Source organism: Arachis duranensis, chromosome 6 (genome assembly GCF_000817695.3).
Source record: "Arachis duranensis cultivar V14167 chromosome 6, aradu.V14167.gnm2.J7QH, whole genome shotgun sequence".
Taxonomy (NCBI): domain Eukaryota; kingdom Viridiplantae; phylum Streptophyta; class Magnoliopsida; order Fabales; family Fabaceae; genus Arachis; species Arachis duranensis.
Genome location: NC_029777.3, coordinates 77,106,274 through 77,120,159, shown reverse-complemented (window position 1 = coordinate 77,120,159; position 13,886 = coordinate 77,106,274). Strand labels below are relative to the sequence as shown.

At 29.8% G+C, this 13,886-nt stretch overlaps 2 protein-coding genes across 2 annotated transcripts in view; one reads left to right on the top strand and one right to left on the bottom strand.

Moving 5' to 3' along the window:
* LOC127748489 (uncharacterized) overlaps positions 1-1,002 on the bottom strand; it is a 1,162-nt gene extending 160 nt beyond the window's left edge. The window contains exon 1 of the mRNA XM_052263067.1: positions 119-1,002. Coding sequence (XP_052119027.1) covers positions 119-1,002 — 884 coding nt within the window. The remainder of the gene's footprint in view (positions 1-118) is intronic.
* Positions 1,003-12,557: 11,555 nt separating this feature from the next.
* On the top strand, positions 12,558-13,501 carry LOC107494157 (protein FAR1-RELATED SEQUENCE 5-like). The gene is made up of 3 exons (XM_016115187.1): positions 12,558-12,928; positions 13,132-13,279; positions 13,370-13,501. Exons 1-3 carry the CDS (start codon positions 12,558-12,560, stop codon positions 13,499-13,501), a joined length of 651 nt encoding a protein of 216 aa, XP_015970673.1.
* Positions 13,502-13,886: the final 385 nt, after the last annotated feature.

Below are 13,886 nucleotides of genomic sequence, written 5' to 3'. Positions count from 1 at the left end.
TGCCTCAGGAACTGAAGGAATTCGGCTGAGTTCATTGAGAAGTCCGACGTGCTTGTTGTGGTTGAGTCTCTCCAGAATACCCGTATGCTCCTCTCTCCAAGAGTTATTCGTCCCAAACCGATGTTGCGGCGACAATAGGGACGATGCTTTGGGGAAAGGTTGCGTCCCATACGAAGGGCCATAGCCTCCAAAAGCCCGACTACCTATTGAACCAGGGCGCGGCCAAGATGTTAAGGATGACACGTGACTAGTCATGTGACTCCTGGTCATGGTGCTGCCACCATGATGGTATGGGTGGGGAGATAGGGTTGACGAGGGTGGTGATAAGCCTTGGAATCGAAGGCTTGGTACGGTGGTGGAGAATGAAGAATAGTTTGAACTAAGAAAACTACCAAGAGCACGGTTGGCAAATAGATCTGCTTCGTCCATGTCTTCTGGTTCGTTTGTTTTCTTTCTTTTGTTTAAGGGAGAACGCTCTCTCCTGTGTGCGTTTTGGTGTCCCCCTAGGGCTTGGGAACTACTGAACCTTCTATTGCAAAATCCACAAGGGAAAGGTGAATCTTCCTTGTCATCAGAGGTATCTATATGATTTTGGAGAGTATTTGATCCTGAACCCTCTGGATCTTTCGAGGGTTTATTAGAAGTTGACGTGGCTTTAGAATGAGATTCATCTACTATGGTTCTGGTAGCTAGAGTCAAAGACAACATTAGATTGTCTGACCCTAGACCGTCCATGGTGGGTGAATCTTCCATCTTAGTTGCCAAAGACAGTGTTAGATTCTCTGGCTGTAAACTGTTCATGATAGGTGAATCCTTCATCTTAGTCGTCAAAGACAATGTTAGATTCTCTGGATCTAGACCGTTCATGGTAGGTGAATCCTTCATCATCATCAAAGACAATGTTGCATTCTCTGACTCTAGACGGTCTTGGGTGGGAGAATCCTCCATCTTGCTTTTGAGCTTTCTGTCCTCAACATTGCCAAGAGATAATCTTTCTGCCATTGTTGAAGGACAGAATAAAGGAAAGCAAGAAAGACAGGAGAAGAGATGGGAATTTGCAAAGTAGGTTATGTGCGATTGTTGTGGGAGTGGAGTGAAAGGTATTTATAGAGAGAAATGGAAGTGTAACATCTTCCTCAAAAGGGAAGACATGTCAGGTTTTATTAGAGGAGCATTTTGGACTTTTTCATGGTAACTACAAAACAACAAAAAGTTATATGATTAGAGTATGATGACGTCATCCTTTTACTATATGACCCTAGTTTAGTCTTCATATTATTACAAGTAATAATGTTATGACCTTAGTAAAAAGGAAGCGCCTGTTATAAACACCAGAATTTTGTGTAAAATCAGATTTTTTCATTCTTACTATATATTCGAAACGATGTGTTGTGGATATATATGGCAAATGATGTATTCAAACCCAAATTAATCGAATTTGGTTCGAGAAAGCAAATGGTCGAATTTATTAGAGCCTTTTGATTCATATTGTTTTAGATCTCATGACTAAATAAATTAAAGAAAGGAAAACATTAATTGGAGAATGAAAGATAGGATCAACGCTATTAATTAGGATATAAACTAGTATATATGGTAACTTTGCAAGGATATTTCAGTGCCCAAATTTGCAAAAATGCTGGATATTTTTTTGAAGAACGTTAGGTAAACAATGACTATTTTGAACAATATGAACAACTATTAATCAAATAAAGATATATTATACTCTAATTTAATATTATTAATTTAAATTTACTCTTTTAACCCTATTAATTCATATTATATTATTCACACATTATTCAAAAATGTTATTAGTTACTTATACTTTTCTTATTTCTTTTAATCAGTGGCTTATATTTATTGTTTGGATTTTGCTAGGTAGACAATAATTTTTGTGAATAATGGACTTTAAAATTGGCCCAATAAAATTAAAATAAATTACACTCCAAATTATCCACCTAAATTTTAATATTAGCATAATCATCTGCACACTTAATAAATTGAATATCCAATATATTTATTATTCATATTATATAATATTTTTATTGTCTATCTATATTTTTCTTTATTATAAATAGCCGTCGTACATACATCCATAAGAATATATACTGGAAGGAATGAATTTATAGTTTACCTTCTGAATCAAAGAGCATTTTCTTCAAAGGTACATATATACCATTTTAAGAAAGTCTAAATATAATTAAATTTTAATTACTCTGTTGATTTCTATAGTTTTATGAAATTTTTAATTAGATTCATATAATTTTTTTTAATTAAATTTTTGCACCAAATTATTATTTTAATTGGGTTATTATACTTTTTTTTATGTAGGTCTTTGTACCAATTTTTTTCTTTTAGTTGGATTTCTATATAATTAAACCAATTAGTATTAAAAGGGACCTAATTGAAAAAAAAATAATACAGAGACTAAATTAAAAAAAAGTATAGAATCTAATTGAAAATTTTGTGAAATTATAGAGACTAACAAAATAATTACAAAATTTTTTGCAAAATACAGAGCAATTATAACTTTTATTCTTCAACCCAATGTGAATAATTCTGTATGAGATATATAAAATAGTGGAAAAGAAAATGAAAAAAATGAATTTTATATAGATAAGAAACGAATTGAAATGAAATACCTACCCAAAAAGCTGAATAAAAGATTCTAATAAATTTATAGCTTCACAAACTCACTTTTTTTGGTGTCTAATCTCAATCGTTAAAATCTTGCCTGGAAATCTAGTTTCTGGATTTTAGATTACATTATTTATAGTTGAAATTTGGCTTCTAAATTTTGACAAGAAACATAAAATAATAAGTTTCTGTATCATGCATAATTAGTCTGGTTAACTACATTATTTTTTATGAGAAATTCTTGTATAGTCTAACTTTAGGAGTCTACCAATATCATCCACAAAAGCTTTATTTTATTTATAATATTTAGAAAAAAAATAATACTACACATTCAAGTATTTTTTATTAACTAAATCCAATTAAATTGGTCTAATATCAATAAAAATTAATTATGAATAGCATTATTTCAAATCTTATTATTTAACTTGGTTAAACTTAATTCATAAAACAATTTAAATGTGTAATATTATTTTTAAAAAATGTTAAAAATAAAAAATCAATAAGTAATTGTTAGTTATTTTAGATACGAATTGAATTTGCTTAGACCAAATGATAATTTCTCATCGAGATTTAATTTTAATTTTAATAAAATATACTGTAATTTTGAAAAGGATTTAATTTGAATGAAACAAATGCAAAGTTTCATTACAATAACTTTAGTTTATGGCTACAATTTTTTTTGTTATGATAAAAAATCGTAATAATAGATCCTCCATCATTACAGTTTGAGAAATTCTTCGCATACAAGCGATTAAGGCTTGTAAGCCTTACAAGTCCAATTAAAACTAACGTTCAAAACGCGCTTCGAACCGTTCTTCTTCCTTTTCGTCTTCTTCTTCTTCTTTTTTTTTCGTTTCTTGCATTCTCTTTCTCCTTCTTCTTCTTTTTCTTGCTACACGTTCCTCTTCCTCTTACTCTTCTTCTTCTTCTTTTCTTTCGTTTCTTGCCTTCTCTTTCTCTTTCTTCTTTTTCTTGCTGCACGTTCTTCTTCCTCGTCTTCCTCTTCTTCTTCATTTATGTGTTTTTCTCTCTATTTTCTTTCTTCGTTATTCTTGATTTTCATTGTTTTTTGACATCAAGTTCTAAAATCGTTTTTGAAAAAGAAGAAGCAGCAGAAGATGAAGATGAGAAAGAGAAAGAGTTCTGAATTATGCATAAGGTATATTTCAACGAATTTTGGCTGTATTTCTTAAATCCTTTGGGTGTAGTTTTGATCCTTTAGGTGGATTTCTGTAATCTTTTGGGTGTATTTCTATAATCGTTTGGGTGAACTCATGTAACTATTTGGGTGTATTTCTGTAATCTTTTTGGTGTATTTCTGTAATCGTTTGGGTGTATTTATGTAATCGTTTGGGTGTATTTCTGATGTTTCATTATCTTCAAAATAATTTCAAAGCTTGATTTCAGAAACCATGAAAATCGAGAAGAAGAAGAAGAAGAGGGAGAAGAGTTGTTCATAATACATGGTGAGTGTAGCGCTTTGAAAACAGGAAACGGTTGAATAACGCATTAAAAGATCCGTATGTGTAGCAACTTGTAAGACTTGTAAGTCAAAAAGACTTGTATATATAGCAAGCCTCTTACAGTTTTTGGCTGTAACCTACTTAAAAAAAATACTGAGTTGTTCATAATACATGGTAAGTGTAGCGCTTTGAAAACAGAAAATGGTTGAATAATGCATTAAAAGATCTGTATGTGTAGCAACTTATAAGACTTGTAAGTCAAAAAGACTTGTATATGTAGCAGGCCTCTTACAGTTTTTGGCTGTAACCTACTTAAAAACAAATACCTATAATTATGGTTTTTTTTTAATGATGATAAAAAAATACTTATGATCACGATTTGAAAAGTTTTATGTGTTTGAGAAGTTTTATGATGCCTAAAATATTATCGATTAAGTTGTCTAAGAAGTGAGCGAGGTAATAATAATGGATCCCATATTTTATTATTATAATTTTTTAATTACTTAAATGTTTTTTAATGAAATGTAAATATTCTAAAATATCTAATTTTTTTTGTTAATAGAAAGACGTGATGTGAAAAGAATATTATTTTTGATAAAGTATGAGATGAAATAAATTTTATATATACTTTAATTGTCTAAATACAATATTTTGATGTTTTTTTATATTTTTAAAAATTTTATCGAATATTACATATAAGGGATATAATATAATATATTTTAACTTGGGTCCTTTAAATTAAAAATATATCTAACTTATAATGTAAATTTTATGACTTAGATTACTTGAATTTGTCTATTTTAGATTTATTATGTGATTATCATAATTTTAGAATATGATTACTTTAAAAAAAATAAATCTAAAAAATTAAAATAAGTTATAGTCACAATTTTAAAATAGTATGACCAAAAACCGTGATTATAAATTAGGCTATGATAACTATGGTCACGGTTTTACAAAAGATTACCATAGAGTAAGTTATGGTCACTGTTTTAGAACAGCATGACCATAGTCTCACACTAAAACTGTGACCATAAATTAGACTATGGTCACGATTTTAAAATTGGGGTGACTTAGAGTAAACTATGATCACGGTTTTAAAATACCATGATGATAGATAAATTATAGTCATGCTAAAATCATGACATAAATTAGACTATAGTCACAGTTTAAAATAAGGATAACCATATAGTAGGTTATGGTCATAGTTTTACAAAACGGTAACTATAGAATAAACTATAGTCATAGTTTTAAAATGATATGACCATAGATAAGTTATGGTCACGGTTTTACAAAAAGGTGATCTACTCATAATTTTAAAGTAGCGTGATTATAAATAAACTATGATCACGTTAAAACCGTAATCATAAATTAAGTTATGGTCACAGTTTTAAAAAAGAGTAACCATAAAGTAAGTTATGGTCACAATTTTTATACGTGACTATAGAATAACCTATGATCATAGTAAAAAATATGACTTAAAGTGTTAAATAAAAAACAATACAATATTAATAAAAAAAATCATAATCATAGATAAAAAAATTGTAATTATAAATCTATAACCACACCAAAATCTAAAATAAAAAAATTAACCAAAATCTAAAATAAAAAAATTAACTATAGATCTATGATTATTCTTTTAACTAGTTATATATAGCCATTTTTTAGCACAATTATAGATTATCTTTTTAGTGTTTATTTATATTTTCTATCTAAATAAATAAAAACTCATGCTGTAATTAATTTTATGTAAAATTAATAGTTAAAAATTATTAAATAATAATTTAATTAAATTTATTAAATTATTTAACAATTTTTAATTATTAAGTTCACGTAAATTTAATTACACCTAAAATTCTATCATCCAAATATATACATGATTTGCTATACATTATTAGCATTCAGTAGTCAATATGATTTTCTCTTGATCCGACTCTAAATGGTGGTCATGCAAGTAACACGATGCCATTTGATTTTCTCTTTAGAAAAGGGTAAATGACTAGTAACATTTAATTCCGAATACAAATAACTTTTTTATTAATTAAAAATAATTTTCGTTTCTTAAAATGTAAAATATTTGAGTCTTTTTAAGATGTGTTAATTAGGAATTTATTTGTTATTATATTTTGAATAGAAAGATTTAGATATTTTATATTTTAAGAAGTAAAAAATATTTTTATATTATAATTAACAAAATTTTTTTATTTTTAAATTAAAAAAATTGAAATTTATTTATTATTTTTTATTTTTTTTTTATAGTTGGTACATTTATGCGTATAAAGATGTCAATGGAATAGAATGGGAGCAGAGATATCTCTTTACTTCTCTATCCCTACCCTCAGATTTACTTTCTGTCTTCGTTCTCGTTTTTTACCGTTAAAAAATATTGTTTCCCATCCTCATTTTTTATAGGGTCCTATTTTCTGCAGAGATCTCATTTTCCATTCTCCATTTTCTTGATAGTTCTGACTAATTATTAATTTTCACAGAAATAAAATCGAAAGTATCCATTCTATACAAAAATAGCAAGAATTTATACAAAAACTCTAAACGATAAAATGGTGACCTCTCTCTCTCTCTCTAAAATAAAAATTTATGAATTTCAAAAGATTAACGGAAATGGAGTGAAAATTCCCACTCGAATCTCTGCTTTTGGTCCTCCATTTATTCTTACAAAAAAAATTCTCCATAATTAAATCTCTATTCGAAACAGTTTTCGCAAAAATTCTCACGTCTCAAAGAATTTTGCCATTTCAATATGCGGATCACAAATTCACAATTATACCCTAACAATCTGTCTTAGGTACTTAGTTTCACTTTCAAAAAAAACTTTTGACTCGGGAGATTTTAATTAATATTCTAACAAATGAAACTATGACCATTAATTTTTATTCTGATATATAATTGACTTCCATTAAATTTATCTTCAATAGCCTCTCATAACCAATTTATCTTCAATTTTTTAAACTATATTTTTTCTTTAAATTTGTTTTCTTTTAATTTTTTCTTTCCATTGTTAAAATAATTTTCATAGAAAATCTGAATCATATTTTTAAATTTATATATATGATCATATGGTAATTTTAACCGAAATACTGTTCCCTCATTCAAGTTAAATGTGATGGATTTAATAAATTTTCTATATCAGTTAATTTTTATTAAATATAGATACTTTATTGAATTATTGTATTTATATATTAAATATATTTTATATTTAATGATATTTATTAATATTCGTCTAACACGCTTGTTTTTTTAAGTAAAACACTGTATTTTAATAAACAAAAGAGTAAAGTATATTTTTGTTTTTCTTAAATTCTTGCTGAGCATAAAAATGTTCTATTTGATTATTCTCTTACCTCTCACACATACTCTCATCTTGACCACTACCTCTTGATTTTAATGTTTGCTCAAGTAATAATTTAATAATTTCATTAATTATTTTCTAATGATTTTATTAATTTGATAATTTCATTAGGAGTGATGTTAGGTAACTAATTTTTAGTCAATACCATTTAATTTTTTAAAATGATTTTATTTATTTTAATTTATACCTAAATAATAAACTCTTAATCTTAAATTTTAAATTATAAATTTAAATCTCAAAATTGACTAATGTTCACTAAGTAAAAGTTGATTCTTTTTACTTTTTCTTTCATTAATTGATATTTAATGTTTGCTCAAATGTTTAATGTACTAAGAATTTTTTTTTAAGTAATATAAGCAAATTAAGTAAAACTTAAATTTAAAAAAAGTGCTCACGTAAAAAATGCATCGGTTTGCCACGGATTTTTTATTCCATATTTTATGTAAAAGTATCATTAACTCACCTAAAAATAATTATAAACTGAATTCTATTTTTTTATTTTTGAAAAAATTAATAATTAGAAATTGACCTCTGTGTTTATTTTTTTTACACTTTTCTCTTTTTTATTTTGATCCCAAATTCAAAGTAGTGAGCCATTTGCTCTGTTAGGATTTTGTCCCTCATTCAATCACTATTGCCATTGTCTCTTCTTCTTCCTCTGCCGTCTCTCTCGTCCACTCATCTTCGCTGTGCAACCCACTTCTCCCGCCGCCGCGCTACCCACTTTTCTATTAGGTGTTGTTTTTATCCGGTCTTTTTTATATGATATATTTTATTGATTCTTTCCAAATTCAGATTCTATTGACTTTATTTCGTTTTATTGATTTTTCTATAGCAATTTTTTTTGTGAATTTGAATGAAATTTAATTTTAATTTGTGCTTGATATATATTAGAGCAAACTTTGTTTCAATTTTTATTAGTGATTCTATTTTTCTTCTATTTTTTTGGTTCATAAATGTGGTTTCTTCTTATAATGAAACTATAGTTATATAATTAAACAATTATGAGTTATCACTCTAGGTGTATTGGTGTTATGAAAATGTGATAAACTAAAATGAATATAGAAAAATATAGGAACCAAAAACCTTATTAAGCCATAATTGTAGAATTGTAATGAATGTTAGTTCAGAAAAAGAAAAGACTGAAAATGAATGCATTAGAGAGAAAGTTGGAGTTTCATTTATTTCAGAAAAATGGTAGAATTAAATGATTAGATTATATGAGAAGATTTGTAGAATTGTTAAGAAGAACAGTAGATTAGATGAAGGGCATCCAGATAGGTAATCGTAGAAAAATAAAAAGTATAGATAAAAGTATAGATTAAATGGTTGTCTTTAGACATTTTTCATGCGTAGCTGACTCAATTTTTAGCAAAAAGTTTTGTTCTTGCTATTGTACATGTTGGGTTTGGGCGGTGTGAATATTAGTTACCAAAATAAAGAAATTAGAAAAAAAATGATGAAGCTTAAAATTTTTCATTATCTAATAAATGATTGATCTTAAAGTTTAGCTGCATTTATTTAATATTGTGTCATATGCTATGGAGATATGACTACAATGTAGCTAAATATTTATTTACTTTGTATGATTTTAATAAGAAACAACCTAAGCTTGAGCTATATGTATAGATTGTATTACTTGTAAGGGATGACCTTTCACAACACATTTGATATCATACATAAGATAATTTGCAAATAAAATTAATCTTTTGGGTGAACTAAAATTAATGTTGATATAGTGGTATGTGAAAAGAAAATGTGTAGCCTGTATACATAGTTTTTGGGTAGTTAAATTTTTTTTTGTGTTTGAGCGTCATTCAGCTGGATTTTTAGGCGGATCTCTTTATCAGATGTATAAAGCGATAAAGGAAATCGATGAGTAATGTTGATAAGCTTTCTCCTAGAGTTGATTGTGTAAATTTATCTTCTCGAGATAAGGAAAGTTAGTTCACTCCATTTTTAGTGAGTATTTTATAACCTTCATAGTTTAATGAGCGTGACAAAATGACATCAGTATTTTTGCTTGAGATTTCTTTGCTAGCATTTGATTCTATTCTAGTTCAATTGGTTATGTTAAGTTGCTTCAATTCCTTCTCCATCTCTTTCTCTCCACCCATTTTCTCTCATTTTCGTTAAATCTAACCACCTATGGTTCAAGAGGCACCACCTTGCCTTACTGTTTCGAGGTGAAGTGTTTTTCATTTTGTTTTTTTTAAAGAAAATTTTAAGGAGATTTTAGAACAATGGTTGAATTGTTTTCACGTGAAATTAAGCTTTAGAATCAGCCAACCACTGATGCTTGTATCAGATTAGGCTGCCTACATTACACCTTTTAGGGTGCAGTCCTTTTCCAGACTTTGTGTAATGCAGGATGTTTTGCAGCGGGGTGCCTTTTTTTTTATGAGGGAAGGGGGTATCATTCTTAATGTGACCTTTGCCCATACTTCATTAATGCATTTCTGACCCTATCTATTTACTTTATCCAATGGCAGAAAAATCTCAAGGTAGTGATGCTGAATATATAAGAAACCAATAAAGGTGCTTAATACTTCTACTGAAGCCGGAGATAGCAAAGCTTTGTGAACTTCTTTTACCAGTATGCAGCTCATTTTCTATCTGTTAGGTTTTGCTTGCTGTGTGTCTGTACAACTCTCTTTTATTGCCGATAAGATCACAGTTTGTTTACCACGTTGTTTTGTTGTTAGTGTAATGTGATTTCTGAGATATTTTATAGAAACATTGATAATTAAAGTAATATTATAATGTAGAAGTATTTTATGAAAACAATTTTATAATGTAGAAGTTTTCCATATGTTGAGACATATTACTAAACGAACCATACTTTGTAAAATATTCTGAAATATGTAATTTGACGCTTACTTATGTAGAAATAAATTCTATGTGCAAGTTATTTAGTTATTTATACTCCACTCAAACTTTTTTACATGGATTAGATTCTCCTTCTCTTGAAAAATTATTAAAAAACTTGAGCTATTCATGAAAGAAAAAAAGTGTTTGAGTAGTTATTTTTTCTTTTAATTTAAATGGGTGGTTTAAGCATAAATGTGTGTATTATATATAAAGAATTTGGTTTCTATTTTAAAAATATTTATTCTTATCATTTTTGGCAGTTTATAAATATACAAACTTATTTTGAATTATGTATTGGTGTTCAGGAAGTAATGGGTCAGAAATTTTCTCATGAAGAGATTAATAGTGAGCATACATCATATGACCAGTATGGATAGGATGAAGAAAAATAGGAGGAAGTTGACGAGGAGTATATGGATGAGGACGACACATAAGTGGAACCGATGTTTGATGATCACGGCTTCGATGAGGGGTATAACATTGATTCACTTGAAGACATTGGGATGATTGAATTTTAGAACATCAGGGACGAAGACGTATGTCACTTTCACTTTTCTGATGTCGACATAGCATTTGAGTTCTACAATAGATATGCAAGGACAAGAGGCTTTAGTGCTCGAAAGAACAGGACTAGAAAGAGTCGTGCAGGCGTACTCAAGTTAAAAAACTTTGTATGTCATCATGAAGGATTTTGACCACAAAATAATTATGGCATTGGAAACTGTAAGAAAAAACCGACGCCAGAGACAAGGTGTGGTTGTAGTGTGACGTTAGGATTTTTGCTAGTAAAGAATTTTGTAAAAATATAGTCGCATTGTAAGTATAGATTCTAAACCAACAGAAAATCTCTTCGTACAAACGTTTTGGTTGTCACAAGTAACAAAACCCAATAAATTTATAAACCGAAGTATTCAAACATCGAGTCGTCTTCTCAAGGAATTGCAGGGAAGTATGATTTATTATTGGTTATGAAAAAAAATAGTGTTTGGGTTTGAAAAAAGTTTTAAGCAAGAGAAATAGATTGCAAGAATTAATAAATTAATAACTAATAAAACTCTTGGCAATGTATGAAAACTGGAAGTCGTATCCCAGTTATCCTTATCAATTGTGATGAAAATTGGATTTTTCTCCCACTAAGTTAACCTCTAACTATGAAGATAAGTCAAGTGGATGGAATAAGTTTGGTTCCTGAGATCCTAGTCTTTCCTTGGAAAAGGCTAGAGTTATTGGAACTCAAGTTAATTCTTGAAGAATTCCAATTTTCAGTCGACAATGAGTTTGACAACTCAAGAGTTACCAATTAATCAATTAAAACCAAGAATATAAAAAGCTAGATAAAAATCATAAATAACTGGAATATCTCAAATTAAACTGAATGGAGATGTCAATTCTAACATGGAAAATATTCATAAGCCAATTGGGCAACATAAATCAAACACAAATAAAAGCTTCAGAGTAAACAAAAATAAAAGAGAAACATAAATTATTGAACCTGATATGATGAAGTAATCCTAATGACTAAAGAAATCATAATCCTAAATCCTAAGAGAGAGGAGAGAACCTCTCTCACTAAAAACTACATCTAAACTATGAAAAGTGTCTAATTGGAGGATCTTCCTAATTCTCTCCTTCATTCCTCCATTTTGCAGCCTTTGGTCTGTATTCTCTGGGCTTGGATCTGGGCCAAAAAGAGCCCAAAAATCGCTGAAAACGAGATCTGCAAATTTTGCAGATCGCGCACGTCACGCGGTCGCGTCGTCTGGAGTGTTGCTCTTCCACGCGGTCGCGTTAGTCATGCGCCCGCGTCACTTGTATTTCGTAAGTCACACGTTCGTCTCATCCATGCGCTCGCGTCGATTCCTTTTTGTGCGAACCACGCGTTCGCGTCGTCCATGCGGACGTGTCACTGCTAGTTTCTTCAAAAAATCCATTTTATGCTTTCCTTCCATTTTTGTATGTCTCCTTTCCATCCTTTAAATCATTCCTGCCTTAGAAGATCTGAAAATACTTAACACACAAATCACGGCATCGAATGGCAATACAAGGTAATTAAAATTAATATTTTTAAAGCCTAGGAAACATGTTTTTCACATACATCACATAATAAGGAAGGGAAAGTAAAACCATGCAATTTCACATGCATAAGTGGGTGAAGGATTGAATAAATCACTTAAATTCAGCACAAAATATATCATAAAATATGGGTTTATCATAGTGCAATGATGGAGATTCGTTTAGATGCATCTGGTGGTCGGTCTTTTTCTTATTTTTCTGATGAACACAATCATCCGCTTCTGGATCCTTGGTTGACTGGATTGTGTCGTGGGCATAGATTTATGTCCGAGACTAATATTGGCCACATGATTAACATGAAAAAGGGTGGAATTAATGTTGGACAAATATACCGGGTATTAGCAAACCAGGTAGGTAGCTCTGAGTATCTCTCTTTCATGCAAAGAGACATGTATAATAAAATATCAAAGCAGAGGCGCCAGTTACTAGGTGATGCATATGCAGCTTTGAAGTATCTGGAAGATCAAGCAACAAATGACCCTTCTTTATATTTTAATCATCACATGGATGCATGCCGATGGTACTTTGCGTACTTTATTTTGGTGCGATGGTCTCAGCAGGGCAAATTACTTATTATTTGGTGATGTGTTGGCTTTTGATGCTACCTATAAGAGAAATAAATATATGTGTCTATTTGGCAGTATTTTCTGGTGTCAATCATCACAATTAAACAATTGTTTTTGCCACTGCTTTAATTTGCGATGAGGAAAAATACACATATAGGTGGTTGTTACAACTATTGAAGGTGGCAGTGAATGAAAAAGCACCTATTTCGGTTATCATGGATGGTGATCCATCAATGAAGTTCGCCATTGAGAAAGAGTTTCCCAATGCACATCATAGGTTATGTGCATGGCATTTGATTCGCAATGTAACAAGTAATATTGGCAAGCCTCGGTTCACCTCTATGTTTAAAAAGTGTATGCTATGCGAATATGAAATTGATGTATTTTGTCAAAAGTGGTTTGAAATGGTTGAGGGATTTGGTGTCAAAAACAAGAATTTGATCCTAGATATGTATAAGAAGAGACATTCATGGGAAATTGCACATATAAGAGGGAAATTTTTTGCTGGGTTTCAGACTACTTCTTAGTGCGAGGGATTAAACTTGATCATTACAAAGTATGTCAATTCAAGGTACAATATGGTTGAGTTCATTCAACACTTTAATCGATGTGTTGACCATATTCGGTGGAAAGAGGTACAAGCTGATCTTGCATCTGTGAATGGAAAACCCAGTATGTAGACGTGTTTTGAACAGTTATAGAGGAGTGCTACCAATGTTTACACCCTAACAATATTTTATATGCTCTAACCAATCCTTGTATGAGTTGCATTAATGAAGGTAATAAATATGAGGTAACTAGCTCTTATGTGATTTACTCAGTCGATTTAGACCGAACGCCAAATGAGATGGGGCGCGTATTCTTTTGTGACATTGAGATGGAGTTCAATTGTTCATGCATGAGAATGGAATC

Bases quoted from the DNA above. Each gene is read 5' to 3' on its own strand.
- LOC107494157 (XM_016115187.1), top strand. From the start codon at position 12,558: ATGGAGATTCGTTTAGATGCATCTGGTGGTCGGTCTTTTTCTTATTTT. The intron at 12,929-13,131 runs GTACTTTGCGTA...ATACACATATAG, and splicing joins CACATGGATGCATGCCGATG to GTGGTTGTTACAACTATTGA. The intron at 13,280-13,369 runs GTAACAAGTAAT...TTTTGTCAAAAG, and splicing joins CATGGCATTTGATTCGCAAT to TGGTTTGAAATGGTTGAGGG.